General features: G+C 41.9%; 1 protein-coding gene across 7 annotated transcripts in view; it reads left to right on the forward strand.

Moving 5' to 3' along the window:
• The window catches only part of PIWIL2 (piwi like RNA-mediated gene silencing 2), a 93,162-nt gene that overhangs the window by 31,774 nt on the left and 44,217 nt on the right, over positions 1 to 17,171 (forward strand). For all 7 annotated transcript variants that reach the window (XM_063669346.1, XM_054497991.2, XM_054497997.2 and 4 more), the window contains 5 exons: positions 10,406 to 10,594; positions 11,168 to 11,252; positions 12,297 to 12,386; positions 14,313 to 14,453; positions 16,340 to 16,453. In XM_063669346.1, coding sequence (XP_063525416.1) covers positions 10,406 to 10,594; positions 11,168 to 11,252; positions 12,297 to 12,386; positions 14,313 to 14,453; positions 16,340 to 16,453 — 619 coding nt within the window. The remainder of the gene's footprint in view (positions 1 to 10,405; positions 10,595 to 11,167; positions 11,253 to 12,296; positions 12,387 to 14,312; positions 14,454 to 16,339; positions 16,454 to 17,171) is intronic.

Consider the following 17,171-nt stretch of genomic DNA (forward strand, 5'->3'; position numbering starts at 1 on the left):
CCACCACGCCAGGCCTATTTTCAGTGTTTCAAACCCTATGGATTTACCTTGATATGAAGTTGGGATTATCATGGTTGTCTCTGTACTATTATACAATTTATTGAAAAACATTCTTTTTTTCCACAGATTCAAATCACTGCCTTATATGCTAAAATACCTGGATTTATTTCTGAACTTTCAGTTTGAGCTATTGGGTCCAAACTAATGTGATTCTGTCTAAAATACTGTACTTTTTTTGGTTTTTGATATTTGTCAGAATTTTATTTTCAGAATTTTCATGGTGAATGTCACCCACATACTCTTTCATTTGATCCTTTGAATAACTTAGTGAAAATAAGAAAAATGTTGTTTAGCATTTTGATGGGCATTGACTAGGGAGAATGTTCACTTAGTCTTCTGTTGAAAAATATGGCATGTCTTTCCATTTATTGAAATTTATTTTGTTTTGGCTGGATGCGGTGGCTCACCTCTGTAATCCTGACATTTTGGGAGGCTGAGGCAGGCGGATCAGTTGAGGTCAGCAGTTCAAGTCCAGCCTGGCCAACATGGTGAAACCCTCTCTCTGCTAAAAATACAAAAATTAGCCAGGCGAGGTGGCACACACCTGTAATTCCAGCTACTTGGGAGGCTGAGGCACGAGAATCGCTTGAACCCGGAACCTGGGAGGCAGAGGTTGCAGTGAGCCAAGATGATGCCATTGCACTCCAGCCTGGGTGACAGAGTGAGACTGTCTAAAAAAAAAAAAAAAAAAATGTCCGGGCGCGGGCGGTGGCTCACGCCCGTAATCCCAACACTTTGGGAGGCCGAGGCAGATGGATCACGAAGTCAGGCGATTGAGACCATCCTGGCCAACACGGTGAAACCCCGTCTCTACTAAAAATACAAAAAATTAGCCGGGCGTGGTGGCAGGCGCCTGTAGTCCCAGCTACTTGGGAGGATGAGGCAGGAGGTTGGCGTGAACCCGGGAGGCGGAGCTTGTAGTGAGCCGAGATTGTGCCAGTGTACTCCAGCCTGGGCGACAGTGAGCAAGACTCTGTCTCAAAAAAAAAAAAAAAAAAAGAAAAAGAAAAACGTCAGTTGGCATTTTGATGGTCATTGACTAGGGAGACTGTTCACTGAGTCCTATTGAAAAATATGGCATGTCTTTCCATATTTATTGAAATTTATTTTGTTTTGGCCAGGCACAGTGGCCCATGCCTGTCATCCCAGGACTTTGGGAGGCCGAGGCAGGCGGATCACTTGAGGTCAGGAGGTTGAGACCAGTTTAGCCAACATGGTGAAATCCCATCTCTACTAAAAAAAAAAAAAAAAAAAAATTAGCTGGGCGTGGTGGCGCAGGGCTGTAGTCCCAGCTACTCCAGAGGCTGAGGCAGGAGAATCGCTTGAACCTGGGAGGTGGAGGTTGCAGTGAGCCGAGATTGTGCCAGTGCACTCTAGCCTGGGCAACAGAGTGAGACTTCGTCTGGGGAAAAAAAAATTATTTTTATTTTTTCCACAGTTATTTATCTTGGATTTTTTTTGTTAAAATTCATTCCTTTCTTTCTTTCCTTCCTTTCCTTCTTTCCTCCTTTCTTCGAGACAAGGTCTCATTTCATGGCCCAGACTGAAATGCAGTGGCTATTCACAGGCATGATCATAGTTCACTGCAGCCTTGAATTCTTGGGCTCAAGTGATCTTTCTGCCTCAGCTTCCTGAGTGACTGGGGCTACAGTCTTGTGCTACTATGCTCAGCTTTTTTTTTTCTACGTACATAATTTTATATGTACTTACCACTAATTTAAGCTTAAATTCACACTCAGTTGTGTAATCCCTTCACTATACATTGAAACACTAGGTATTTTGTCAGTTTCATTCCCCTCCCGTGCAAATACCACATTTTTGGGGTGATCTAGATCACTTTAGATCTAGCTTTGAGAACCTCTTCTCCAAGATAGTGAGAAGGCCTGTGTCAGGCATTACCCCATTATGTCACACATGGACCTTCTTAGTGTAGCTGCTCAGCCCCGAGAGCATGTCCATGTCTGTCAGGGAGCTCTGCAGGCTGTCCTCCCTTGTCCCCTGCAGCTGTTACTGGCTTGGTGTTCTACCACCTTTGTTCCCTGTTCTTATGGATCACTGGAAACCACAGAAGAGCATTTATTTTCCTGGAGGTGAGAAGAGCTCGGTGTTTAAAAATGTAGTAGCTTTTCTTTTCATCACCCAGGAATGGTTTGCATACTTCTAAAAGGTAGTAAGTCAACTAAGGTTTACAAAATAAGGTTACTTTCTTTTGTCACTGGTGAGTTCTCAATTCATTTAATGACCCATTCCTACTGAATTCAATACCATCTTAGGAATGTCTGTTAGAACCTTATCGGCTTCAGTTCGGCTGGTTGCACTCCAGGCTGGCTGAACCATCACTGTCTTGGGGTTCCTCTTCCCTTTTTTTTTTTTTTTTTTTTTGTTGAGATGGAGTCTTGCTCTGTTGCCCAGGCTGGAGTACAGTGGTGCGATCTCGGCTCACTGCAGCTTCCACCTCCCAGGTTCAAGCGATTCTCCTGCCTCAGCCTCCTGAGTAGCTGGGACTACAGGTGTGCGCCACCATGCCCAGCTAATTTTTGTATTTTTAGTAGAGACGGGGGTCTCACCACGTTGATCAGGATGGTCTCGATCTCTTGACCTTGTGATCCACCTGTCTCAGTCTCCCAAAGTGCTGGGATTACAGGCGTGAGCCACCGCGCCTGGCCCCCTCTTCCCTTCTTAAGGGGAATCTCCTGTATGTCAGATCTCATAACTGCTGTTTTCTTGATTTATTCCCTTGTTTTGGTGTAGCATATATACTCCAGTATTTTCCAGAAGAAGTGTGCATTGGAGGAAATTATTTTGAGACCTTACATGTTTGAAAAATGTCTTTAGCTTACAAAGTAATTGTCTAGTTTGATTGGGTATGTAACTCTAGGTTATAAATCTAGTTTGGAGATACTTTACCCTGAGAATTTTGAAGGCACTACTCCATCGTCCTTGCTTTTAGATTTACTGTTGAAAGATCTAAAGCCGTTTTAATTTCTGATTCCAGAATACTTTGTATGTCTTTCCTCACCCTGTCCTGCCCCTTTGGGAGCTTTGGGAGTTTTTCTTTACTGTTGTCTTCTGAAATTTTATTTGTTCTTTATTCCTTCCTGTATCTCTCAGGATTCTATATGGGATTATTTTCCCTTTGCCTGAAGAACTGCTTGTAATATGTCCTTTAGTGTGGACTCTGCTGGTGACAAATTCTTTTAGTTTTTATCTAAAAATGTTTTCCATCTTGCCTTTAACTTAAAATTCTGGGTTTGGCAGTTATTTTCTTTTCGCCCTTTGAGAAATATTATCTGGCTTTCTTTCCTTTTTTTTTTTTTTTTTTTTTTTTTTGGATGGAATCTCACTTGGTTACCCTGGTTGGAGTACAGTGGCACGATCACAACTCATTGCAGCCTCAAATTCCTGGGCTCAAGCAATCCTCCCACCTCAGTCTCCCAAGTAGCTGGGACTATAGGGATGCATCATCACACCTGACTAATGTTTTAATTTTTTCATAGAGGCAGGGTCTCACTGTGTTGCCAAGGCTGGTCTTGAACTCCTGGGCTCAAGTGATTCTCCTACCTCAGCCTCCCAAAGTGCTGGTGTGAGGCACTGTGCCCAGCCTATCTTATTTTTATTTTTGTAGAGATGCAGTTTGACTGTGTTGCCAAGGCTGACCTCGAAATCCTGGCCTCAAGTTATCCTCCTCCTACCTCGGCCCCCTAAAGTGCTAGGATTACAGGTGTGAGCTATTGCACCTAGCCCGTGGTTTACATTGTTCCTGTTGACAAATTAATCACCAGTGATACTGTTATCTTTTTAATTTTTTTTTTATTTTTGTCCTTGGCTTTGGAAGTTTTACTGTAATGCATCTAGTTGTGATTTCTGTTAAAAGAAAAAAAATATTCATGGCACTTGTTAAAGAATGATAAGGCAGACTTTATTCAGAACCAGTGCAATGGGCACAAGGACCCCTGCAATGGGGATTTACAGTATGGGAGAGAGATTGGGCTCAACTCAGAATACAACAAGGAAAAGTGGGAATTTATAGTCTAGGAGAAGGATCGGAGTCAGTGGATGAAAAATTACTGATAGGAACCATTTGGAGTCAGGGGGTTTCACCAAATTTTTACAGTTGGGTTGCTGGTCTAATGGGCCTCCAACCATAAGCTCTCAGGAATGGCCTTAATTGGTATGAAGCCTTATCTGGCTTCTTCTAAAGAGTACTCTTCTTTATGTTGAGCAGAAAAGACAGTTCAGAACAGACAAAAATGCCTTATATGTATAGACAACAGTAAAAGCAAAGCAAGCAAATGAAAAACAGAATTGACTGGGTGTAGTGACTCATGCCATTAATCCCAGCATTTTGGAAGGCTGAGGAGGGTGGATTGGTTGAGCCCAAGAGTTCGAAACTAGCCTGGGCAACATGGCAAAATCCTGTCTCTACAAAAAATACAGAAATTAGCTGGGCATGGCGGCACGCATCTGTCATCCCAGCTACTCGGGAGGTTGAGGTGGGAGAATCATCTGAGCTGGAATATCAAGGCTGCAGTGAGTGTGAGCCATAATTGCACCACTGCACTCCAGCCTGGCCAATGGAGTGAGACCCTATTTAAAAACAAAAAGGTAATGGCAAAAATATTTTCAAATGATATACTTTCAAAACAAAAAGGCTAATGACCTCACACAAAGATCTAGGTCTGATTATATGCTGGAGGCTGTACTTCTAAACCAAAAGGTCTATTTTATGTAAGGAAGTAAGGCTAATTGGCTTACATAAAGACCTAAGGCTAATGACAAAGGCCTGTTTGATTACAAATATTGGGATTCAGCAACTAGAGCTTAATGAAACTAGTCACACCTCAGATGGTTGTTGGGATTGACTCACTTGACAGCAGATCTGAAGAACAAAGAGTTAACCCCAAGGGCCCAGTGAGTGGATTGTTGGTCTGAGAATCTCTGGAATGTTGCCTGGGAAGTTTTCAAAATTATCTTGGTTGGACCTCCAGAATTGTCAGAGGATGGTGAGACCTCTGTTCTATCGGAAATAAAAAGAAAGCTGAATTTCTTGCTTACTGCAGTTAGAGACTATTGGTCTTCTATAGAATATTTGAGAAGAGTATATAGTTCAGGGATTGCAGACTTGCAGACGGACAAGTAGGTCAGCATCTTCTGAGGAAGGGTGGTTACTCAGGTGAGACTCTTGTGAGTTGATTTGCCCTCAGAGGTATGTGTATTGGATTAAGTCATCAGTGATTGGCTGGCTTATAGAAACAAGGGGATGACATTGATTAGTTGGCTTGCAAAAGTGTGTTTGCTGAAGTAAATTGATGTAGATTGATTCAACAGGCTTAAAACCCATTCTTATGGCTACTTGTTACTATGGTGACAGAGTAATCCATCTTTTCCAGTTTGTGGGAATTTTATTTTATTCTCAGGAGTATATGAATATTTGTTTTCATTTAGTTTTATTGTTTAGTTTCTTAGATATTAAATTCATAAAGAATTTTCTAAAATTGGCTAGCAAGCTAACCTGTTTTTTTAATGATCTTTTTTCTTTTTTTTCTTTTTTTTTTGAGATGGAATTTCGCTCTTGTTGCCCAGGCTGGAGTGCAATGGCATGATCTCAGCTCACTGCAACCTCCGCCCTCTGGGTTCAAGCGATTCTCCTGCCTCAGCCTTCTGAGTAGCTGGGATTACAGGCATGTGCCACCACACCCGGCTAACTTTGTATTTTCAGTAGAGAGGGTTTCTCCATGTTGGTCAGACTGGTCTTGAACTCCCGACCTCAGGTGATCCACCCACCTCGGTTTCCCAAAGTGCTGGGATTGCAGGCGTGAGCCGCCGCGCCCGGTCAATGATCTTTTTTCTTACAAATTTGAAATACCACCTTATTCTACACTCAGTATTAATCTGTTTGAGTCTAATTCCAGATCTTTTATTCTGTTCCATTAATTTCTTTCTTTTTTCAGATGTATAAAGGTAAAATTGACATCATAAAAAACCCACACACATTTAAAGTATACAATTTGATGAGTTTTGATATATGTATATATATTTGATATATTTCACCTGTGAAACGTTACAGTGAAGAAAATAGACATGGCCATTGCCCCAAAATGTACTCAGGTCTCTCTGAAGCCTCTTCCCACTTCTGTTCCTCCTCTGCACGCATGGGCAGCAAATGCTGGTCAGCTTTCTGTCACTAGAGATTATTCTGCATTTTCTAGAATTTTATATAAATGGAATCACTATGTTCTTGTTCTTTTTTATTGTATTTATTTTATTTTTTATTTTATTTATTTATTTTTTTGGGGACAGAATCTCTCCCTGTCACCCAGGCTGGAGTGCAGTGGTGCGATCTCAGCTCACTGCAACCTCCATCTCCCGCGTTCAGGCGATTCTCCCGCATAGCTGGGCTTACAGGTGCCTGCCACCACGCCCAGCTATATAAAAACATTTTTTTAATAGAGGTGGGGCCTCACTATGTTGCCCAGGCCGGTCTCGAACTCCTGGGCCCAAGCAGTTCTCCTACCTAGCCTCAGCCTCCCAAAATGCTGGGATTGTAGGCGTAAGGGGGGCGAGGAAGAAGACCCACCCAACAGCCCACCCACCCACCTGCTTGCCTGCTATTGTTTTTTGGTTGGCTTCTTTCACTCAGCGTTATTTTGAAATCATTCACATTGTTGTATGTTGCAAATGTTCATTCCTTTTAATTGCTGGGTAGTGTTCCATTTTGTGGCTCTACCATAATTTATTCACCCATTGTTTCCAGGTTCTTTCCAGCTTTTGGCTGTTACAAATAAAGTTGCTATAAATATTAGTGTACAAGTCTTTGTGTGGACATATACTTTCATTTCTCTTGGTTAGTAGATACCTGGGAGCGGAACGGCGAGTCATATGGTAGATGTGTGTTTAATTTTATAAGAAAGTCTTTCCCAAAGTATTTGTACTGTTTCACATTCCCACTAGCAGTGCCTGAGAATTCAGGTTGTTCCACATTCTCACCAGTACTTGGTTTAGTCAGTCTTAATTTTAGAAATTTTAACCAGTGTACATTGGTATCCAATTGTGGTTTTGATTTACATTTTCCTAGTGAATAATGATGTAGAGCATCTTTTCCTGTGTGTACTTCCCATTCATTTGTCTGCTTTGGTGAAGTATCTGTTTGTATCTTTTGCCTGTTTTTAAATATTTGGGTTGTTGTTTTTACTGAGTTGTGCAGTGATTCATTACATATAAGAAGTACAAATCCTTTATCAGGTGAATGATATGCAGGTATTACGTGATTTACGCATATTTTCTTCCATTTTGTAGCTTGTCTTTGCATTTTTCTTAAAGGTGACTTTTTTTTTGAGACAGAGTCTTGCTCTGTTGGCTGGAGTGCAGTGGTATAATCACAACTCACTGCAGCCTTGGCCTCCAGGGCTCAAGCCATCCTCTCACCTCATCCTCCTGAGTAGCTGTGACTACAGGCATGCACCACCATGCCCAGCTAATTAAAAAAAATTTTTTTTGTAGAAATAAGAGTTTCACCACATTGCCCAGGCTGTTCTTGAACTCCTGGGCTCAAGTGATCCTCCTAAAGTGCCGGGATTACGGGTGTGAGCCATCACACCCGGCCAGTGGTCCCTTTTATTTGTTTTTTATTCTTTTATTATTTATTTTATTTTTAGAGACAGGGTATCGCTCTTTCACCCAGGATGGAGTGCAGTGGCGCCATCTCAGCTCACTGTAGCCTCTGCCTCCCGGGCCGATTCTCATGCCTTGGCCCCCTGAGTAGCTGAGACTACAGGCATGCGCCACCACACCTGGCTGTTTTGTACTTTAAGTAGAGATGGGGTTTCACCATGTTGGCCAGGCTTGTCTCAAAATCCTGAGCTCAAGTGATCCACCCGCCTCAGCCTCCCAAAGTGCTGGGATTACAGGCATGAGCCACCATGCCCAGCCCAGCGGTCCCTTTTAAGGAGTAGACATTTTTAATTCTGATGAAGTCGAATTTATACTTTTTCTTTAATAGGTTTTGGTTTTGGTGTCGTATCCAAGAAATCATTGCCTAACTTGAGGTCGCAAAGATTTTCTGTTTTTTTTTTTTTAGGTTTATAGTTTTGACTCATATTTAGATCTGCGATCCATTTTGAGTAAACTTTTACAGGTGAGGTCAGGTAACGGTCTGAGTTCCTTTTGTTACATATTTAATTATCACAGCACTATTGAAAAGATTGTCCTTCCCTACTGATTTACCTTGACACCTTTGTCAGTTATTATTTGATCATAAATGTGTAGGTTCTGTGTTTCATTCTCATGTAATTTAAGGCACAAATGTCCCTCTGAGCACTGCATTAGCTACAGCCCCTGATTTTTTTATTGTCTGATTTTTCATTTTCCTTCAGTTCAAGATATTTTCTCATTTCTCTTGTGCTTTCTTCTTTGATCTGTGGGTTATTTAGAGTGTATTATAATTTTCAAATATTTGGAGATTTCTTATTTTTCTTTCTGTTTAATACATTTTGACAAGTCTGGATCGTTTATTTTTCTGATTTTTCTTGGTTTTTTTTGAGACGGGGTCTGGCTCTGTCGCCAGGCTAGAGTGCAGTGGTGCGACCTTGGCTCACTGCAAACACTGCCTCCCGGGTTCAAGTGATTCTCCTGTCTCAGCCTTCTGAGTAGCTGGGACTACAGGCGCACGCCACCACGCCCAGCTAATTTTTGTATTTTTAGTAGAGATGGGTTTCATCATGTTGGCCAGGATGGTCTCGATCTCTTGACATCATGATCCACCCACCTCGGTCTCCCAAAGTGCTGGGATTACGGGTGTGAGCCATTGCATTCAGCCTATTTTTCTGATTTCTTTTTTTAAACTAACCTGTCCATATTGAGACTAAAGACTCTTGTTATTTCTGTGGCGTGCAGCTACTGATGTCTTTGCTCAGTTTTTTCTTATTATCATATTTTAACCTGGCTTCCTAGTGATCACCACCTTGTCTGTAGAGCTTAGTCATTCGGATAGCAGTTATACTCAAACCCCATGACCCCATAAGGCTTCCGTCTCTGCTAATGGATTTGTGTGTAGATTGAAGAATGCATTCAAAATTAAATGTAGTTCTCCCATCTTTTTTGGCTTTTAACTCTCAGCTGAGATTTCTTGGCTCTCCTCTAAGCATAGATGGTTTCCCAGTCAGCCAAGGATGTGTGGCCTTCTATGGCTTTCTGATTGCCAGGATTTAGCCCTTAAATTTCTGGTTGATGCACTGCTCACCCCAACTTAGACGACAAATCTAGGCTAACAGAACTTTGCTTTTCTCCATTGCCACTTGTAGTTGGCTTGCCATGGGTTCCCATCCTTACCCCTAGATTAAGTTTTCTCTATCTCAAAAGGTTGTACACTTTTTGGTTGTATTTCTATAGCAGTCTCAAAATGACAAAGCTAGAGAACAGACTGATAGTTACCAAATCTAGGGAAGGAGGGGGAGTGTGAATATAAAGGGCAGCAGGAAATAGTCCCTTGGTGATGACATGCAACAGTTTGGTATCTGATTGTGGTAACCTATAAATGAGAGGAAACTGTATACACATACAAACACACCAGTGTATGTAAATAACAGTGAAAATGGAGTAAGATCTGTAGTCTAGTTAATGATATTATAGCAATGGCAGTTTTGTACATGAGACTCTATGTCCAGATTTTGCAACTTTCTTTGATTTGATGAGTATTTCAAAGTACAAAATTTTAAACAATTAATTTTAATTAATTTAGGGACAGGGCCTTACTTTGTCACCCAGGATGGAGTGCAGTGATGCTATCATAGCTCACTGTAGCCTCAAACTCCTGGGTTCAAGCCATCTTCCCACCTCCCTCAGTCTCTGGAGTATCTGGGACTACAAGGTACGCCACTACACCTGAATAATTTTTTAATTTTTTTAGAGATGGGGTCTCGCCATGTTGCCCAAGCTGATTTCAATATCCTGGGCTCAAGCATTCCTCCCACCTTAGCCTCTTGAATAGCTGGGACTACAGCTGTGAGCCATCATGCCTGGTAGGCCTATATTCTCTATTTCCTGCAGTTCAGGCCCTCTTAAGCTTTTTCCTTTTTTTTCCCCCACCAAGGAAATAAAGTATCACTATGTTGCCCAGGCTGGTCTCCAACTTCTGGGTTCAAGCAGTCCTCCTGCCTCTGCCTCCTAAAATGCTGGGATTACAAGCGTGAGCCACTGCATCTGGCCAAGAGTCCCATCTTTTAACACAACTGGAGCCTTCTGGTGCTATATAGCTGTGATTAGATTCCTCAATTACTTGATCCCATATCCCTTTCATACTGTTCTGGATATACAATGTGATTCAAAAGTCTTTTGTCTCTTTCCAAAGGCATGCCATTTATCAGCAGAATAAAGAACACTTCCAGGATGAGTGTACTAAGCTTCTGGTTGGCAATATTGTTATCACCCGATATAACAATCGTACCTATCGTATTGATGATGTGGATTGGAATAAGACTCCAAAGGATAGCTTCACGATGTCTGATGGGAAAGAGATCACATTCTTGGAATACTACAGGTAGCAAGAAGAGACTGGGTTTGGGCCTTAGGGTGGGGGTTGGATGTAGTCCACCATCTCCAGCAGATACTGAGTTCTGCAATAGCATACCACTTGACATTTTAAAAATAATTGGTAATGTGTCTGAATGAGCTTGTTTGTGGGATTTGACCTGAGTATGCTACCATTATAGCTTCAATTATTTTAGTAATTTGGAAGTTAGTATATAAATTAATCTCAGGGCTTTGAATTGTATTTATTTTTCTGATTTTATTAGAAGTCTGGAGAGATTAAATTCAAGTCATTAATCATTTGACTGTCATTTCATGTTTCTCTTGCCTGAGCCCTTTAGCCTGATGTTTTTAACAAAGTCTTTCTTGAACTTTTAGCCTTATTTCTCCTATATTTAATTGTAACAAAATTTGAGCCTGCTTTTTCTGGTTATAAATATATTATGATCAGTTTGCAGTGGCTCCTTGACAAGAGTATTATGCAAATTATATACCTCAGTCCTGGTTAAGAGACTCAGACTATGGTGCTCTAAGAGTATTGATGCTGCTTCTGAAATTTTTTCCTGCCTGTACTCTGCTCTAGCAAAAATTATGGGATCACAGTTAAGGAAGAGGACCAGCCACTGCTGATTCACAGGCCCAGTGAGAGACAGAATAATCATGGGATGGTGAGTAGGGCTGTCAGGCTTACAATTCCAGCTTCAGTTCTTCATCCTGTCAGCTGCTTTTAGCCGTCCTCATGGCTTTGTGGGAGCTGTGGAGTAGCGATCGTAGTGTGGTTGTGGAAAGCTGTGCAAGTGTTTGTCTGTCTCATCCAGCCAGAGGCACCACTCACACTGGTAAGATCTGCTTTAGAAGTCCCCACGAGGCAGAGCTAAATATCCACATAAGCTATTAGGTTAAAGAGTTAAGGAGAATTTCCAGTGAAGGAAGATTAAAACTCTGAATCCATTAGGAAAGGTATAGACATTCATTCATTCATTCATTTATTCATTTATTTGACGGAGTCTGGCTCTGTCACCCAGGCTGGAGTGCAGCAGGGCAATCTCAGCTCACTGCAAGCTCCGCCTCCCGGGTTCACGTCGTTCTCCTGCCTCAGCCTCCTGAGTAGCTGGGACTACAGGAGCCCGCCACCACGCCCAGCTAATTTTTTGTATTTTTAATAGAGACGGGGTTTCACCGTGTTAGCCAGGATGGTCTCGATCTCCTGACCTCGTGATTTGCCCGCCTCGGTCTCCTAAAGTGCTGAGATTACAGGCGTGAGCCACCGCGCCTGGCCTAGACATTTATTTTAACAGGGCCAAAGGCTTAAGGAAAGTACCTTGTTACCTGACTCCTCTGTCTTAAATGTGAAGACTGAAGACCAGTAGGATACAGTGAGACTGAGGCACACTGCATAGCGATAGGAGGCATTGTCTTACCATTGTCTTGAGGCCCAAGAGGGACAGATTTTTTTTTTCTAGTTTTCACTCTCCTTTGACAGTTTCAGTATTTTTCCTTTGACCTAATACAACAGGCTGTATGTATAGTGACTGAGGGAGAAAGGATAAAATACTTCTAGCATTTCACTGCTCTCTCCTCCAGGATTCTATACTCCTTAGTGTGCAAGGTATATCACTGCAGGAGCAGCCCTGGCCATGACATGTCCTGTATGGTCAGGAACATGAGCCTCTTGTACTGTCTTATTTTCCCTCTTCGTTCTCTCTTCAAAGCTGCTAAAAGGGGAAATCCTGCTGCTGCCCGAGCTTTCTTTTATGACCGGAATCCCAGAGAAGATGAAGAAGGACTTCAGAGCCATGAAGGTTGGAGTCCTGTGTTTTCAGCCAGAAATGCCCACTTTGTGAGGCAGCCTTTTGGTTAACAGTTTGAGTTAGAACCGAGCCACGTTCCAACTCTGATGTTGGCTTGTATTGTAACCTGGGCCTGTCCATTCTTCCAGGCTCGTTTTGTCCTCTGTAAAACATGATCCATGTCCCTTCCCACACACGATGTGAAAAAGCATATCAGAACTTCCTTTTGAAGGTCGTTAGAACAGTAGAGGGACTAGATCATAAAAGAAGAAACAAACAACTCTGTCTTCATCCTCACCAGTCAGGTGGATAATTGTAAACTGGTCATGTGACCATGGGTGAGGTTCTTTGAGAGCACTGAGTTATTGTAACATTTCCAAAGCATTCAGTTTATTTGAAGGCATGGAGAAGATAATGAGGCAAAAAGCAAATAAGTCAGGAGATAAGGATAGAAGTTTATCTTGTGGGGCCCTGATTGTCCTGGGGGTGTTGGGCTCAGCTCCTATGGGCAGGGCTGAGTAGCAGAGATGGGTACAGCACCTAGCACCTAGGTGGCGTTGAGTCCAGACCTCGAGAGCCGGCCCGCCACACTCTGTCTGGGGCTGTCCACACTTGAACTCCTCTCTGCTGCCTCACTTTCCAGTCCTTGTCTGTCTTAGACCCATATGCCACATACGGTTTTTAGTAACATCATAAAGAAAGAGCTTGAAGTGAAGCTCCAAATTCCTGTGAGAGATTTCGTTCATGTTTACCTTCCAATTCTTCTACTTTAACCTACCTTGTAGGTCAAGGCCTTTTCCGTACAACTCCCAGTTGCCTGATGACTTTATGATCACAGAGCTGTATCTATATACCCCTGTAGACTTACTGACCCTAATGACTACCTCAGAGGGAATAACAGCTATGCAATTCATTCATCTCAGAAGAATAAAGAAAGAACTCACTTATGTGATTCAGAATCTTCCTGCATACCTGTTAGATTTTACTCAACAATATTTAGCAAGTACCTATAAATGAGTCAAACACCATGACAAGTTCTGGGCAAAAAAGTGACTTATGGTAACATCAAATAACTAGTATACTATGGCATATAGTGTTAGACTGAATATGGTTTTCTATTTTGTTTGGCTGGATGCCTCGCACATGGCATTTTTTCCACATTTTTTCCCAAATTTTATTTCTTTTTTAATATTTGTTTTATTATACAGATGGGATCTAGCTGCGTTGCCCAGGCTGGTCTCAAATTCCTGGGCTCAAGTGATCTGCCTGTCTTGGCCTCCCAAAGTGCTGGGATTACAGGCATGAGCCACTGTGCCAGGCCCCACATTTTAAGTAGGTGTAATCAAGCCCCTTTGTTCCTGTTTCATTGGCTCTTATAGGAATTTTAAAGTCAAAACATGCTTTGAGAAAGAAATAAGATCCACACATCATGAAAGAGAGAGTCAATGACATTTAAAATTCTTTTATTATTCAATTTTTTTATTTTTATTATTTTTTTTTTTTGTGGAGATAGTATCTTGCTCTGTTGCCCAGGCTGGAGCGCAGTGGCACAATCATGGCTCACTGCAGCCTCAATCCCTTGAGCTCAAGTGATCCTCCTGCCTCAGCCTCCTGAGTAGCTAGGAGTAGAGGGCACGTACCACCATACCTGGCTAATTTGTAAAAGTTTTTTATAGAGACAGAGTCTTGCCCATGTTGCCCATGTTGGTCTCGATCACCTGGGCTCAAGCGATCCACCCACCTCATCCTCCCAATCAATTTTTAACCTTATATCACATTCACATTCCTAAGAGATATATTTAATAAGTCCTTGAAGATATTTGAAAATTTCTGCTGATTTCAATGGGAAAGAGAAACATTTTAGACCTACTGGGGTTTATTTAACTTCATATTGGTGAAGTTATCTTTATAAGTTATCTTTATTTTAATTCTGTTTAGGATTTGGCCCAGCAAATCAATCTGAGCCCCAAGCAACACCATAGTGCTTTGGAATGCTTGCTGCAAAGAATTGCAAAGAACGAGGCAGCCACCAATGAACTGATGCGTTGGGGGCTCCGTCTGCAAAAGGATGTACATAAGGTAAACCAGAAAACGTGTATGCGCATGTACAGACACACGTGTGCAATATTTATGTGACTTTCCTTTTGTTGTCAGTATATTTTGAATGTTTGTCCATGTCATTTAGTATTTTTCTAAGTTTTACTTAGAAAACTTAGTAATGCCAGAGTCTTACTGGCATTACAGGTGTGAACCTCTGTGCCTGGTCATATTTTTCTAAGTATTTCTAATGGCTGCCTGATACTTTTTATTAATGGTTTTCTATCCTTTTACATTCAAATTGAATTTAGTATTTTTCTATTATAAATAATGCTGCAGGGCAGGCGTGGTGGCTCACACCTGTAATCCCAGCACTTTGGGAGGCTGAGACAGGTGGATCACCTTAGGTCAGGAGTTCGAGAAGAGCCTGGCCAACATGGTAAAACCCCATCTCTACTAAAAATACAAAAATTAGCTGGGTGTGGAGGCACGAGCCTGTAATACCAGCTACTCGGGAGGGTGAGGTAGGAGAAGCACTTGAACCCGGGAGGTGGAGGTTGCAGTGAGCCAAGATGGGGCCACTGCACTCTAGCCTGGGAGACAGAGGGAGAATCCATCTCAAAAAAAATGAACTAATTTAAAAAAATAACGATGCAGTGTACATTCTTATAACTGAATCTTTGTATGTGTTATTTATTTTTTTGAGACGGATTCCAAGTGATTCTCCTGTCTCAGCCTCCTGAGTAGCTGGAATTACAGGCTCACACCACCATGCCTGGCTAATTTTTGTATTTTTAGTAGAGATGGAGTTTCACCATGTTGCCATGGCTGGTCTCTCGAGCTCCTGACCTCAAGTGATCCGCCTCCCTCAGCCTCCCAAAGTGTTAGGATTACAGGTGTGAGCCAACATGCTAGCCCTTGTTTATTTTCTTTTTTCTGTTTTTTTAAGACGTGGTTTCATTCTTTTGTTGGTCAGGCTGCAGTGTAATGGCGCAATCTCGGCTCACTGCAACCTCCACCTCCCAGGTTCAAGCGATTCTCCTGCCTCAGCTTCCAAAGTAGCTGGGATTACAAGTACGTGCTACCACGTCCGGCTAATTTTTGTATTTTTAGTAGAGACGGGGTTTCACCTTCTTGGCCAGGCTGATCTTGAACTCCTGACCTCGTGATCCACCCGCCTCTGCCTCCCAAAGTGCTGGGATTACAGGTGTTAGCCACCGCACCCAGCCCCCTTGGATATTAAGTCCAATTTATGAAGGTAAAATAATTTAGGGACATTTATGTTTTTAATACTTATATTTTATTTATTTATTTAAAAAAATTATTTTGAGACAGTCTTGTCCTGTCACCCAGGCTGGAGTGCAGTGGCGTGATCTCAGCTCACTGCAACCTCCTCCCGGATTCAGGTAAATCTCCTGCCTCAGCCTCCCAAGTAGCTGGGGACTACAGGCATGGGCCACCACACCCAGCTAATTTTTGTATTTTTAGTAGGGACAGGGTTTCACCACGTTGGCCAGGCTGGTGTCAAACTCCTGACCTCAAGTGATCTGCCCTCCTCGCCCTCCCAAAGAGCTGGGATTACAGGCGTGAGCCATGGTGCCCTGCCCCTTTAAAATATTTTTTAAAGATTGTTTTCCTTTATTCAGTGGTTCTAAATAGACAATGTTTCCAAATCCCTTTCTTGGGATATCATGTGGAAGCTTCAATAATGAAAGATTAGTACCTATAGTAATTTTACTTATATAAATGTAGGTTTCTACTGACAGGGACTTTCACTACTAGAATCTTTATTATTCTGCTAGTCTCAAAAGTTATAACAGGGACAAGTGTCTATGGTGGAGCTGAGCAGGCCTCATAGAGCAGTAGCAGTGTTTTTCTAAATAGTGTTTGAAAAGGCTCATGTCATAGGTGGTTTATTTTCTGTTTAGATTGAAGGACGTGTTCTACCAATGGAAAGAATTAACTTAAAAAATACTTCGTTTATCACATCTCAGGAACTAAACTGGGTTAAGGAAGTAACCAGAGACCCTTCCATCTTGACTGTAAGTGATTTTTGAAGTGATAAAGAGAGGACCAGTATTCCCCAAAGTGTGGGAATTAGGAAGCAGGAATGATCTAGAGTCCTCTTTTTTGAGGGAAAGTACCAATTGAATCCCCATTTTGAATTACCTACTAACCAGGGATCCTTCAAACAGAGCGGTTGATGAGTTGTTAGAGGTAAGCCCTTTGCCTGACCATAGACTTAGGGAAAGGAAATAAATTGCTGTGGTAATTCACATAGTGCCAACCTGTTACCCACTCTCCCTTCTTTCTTTCTCTTTTCCCCCTCTTTTTCCCCGGGAGTATCTAGAGGGTATTTGTATCCGTGAAAGAAGTTAGATTAAAACAGTACCTCACCTAGGGAACTAATAATACGCTAGCTATTTGTATCAAAGTACAAAATGGCGTATAATTACTTCTCAGTGTTTTTGACCAACATGGACTTCGTGGCAAGATATATAAAAACAGATATATAAAATGCATGTTTTTAAATGTTTTATTAAAATATAAACGGAAAGCACACTTATAAAGGTATAACTTGATGAGTTTTTTTTTTTAATTAAATAGACCTGTGTAAGCCACACCAAGGGTTAAGATGCAGAACTTTACCAGCACTCCAGAAGCCCCCTCCATTCTCCCAGTTACTGCCTATCCCTTACCCCTCACACACCCAGTATAACCACTGTCCTGACTTTTCACAGCACAGACTGGTTTTACCAA

The sequence above is a fragment of the Pongo pygmaeus genome, chromosome 7 (genome assembly GCF_028885625.2).
Source record: "Pongo pygmaeus isolate AG05252 chromosome 7, NHGRI_mPonPyg2-v2.0_pri, whole genome shotgun sequence".
NCBI classification, from domain to species: Eukaryota; Metazoa; Chordata; class Mammalia; order Primates; family Hominidae; genus Pongo; species Pongo pygmaeus.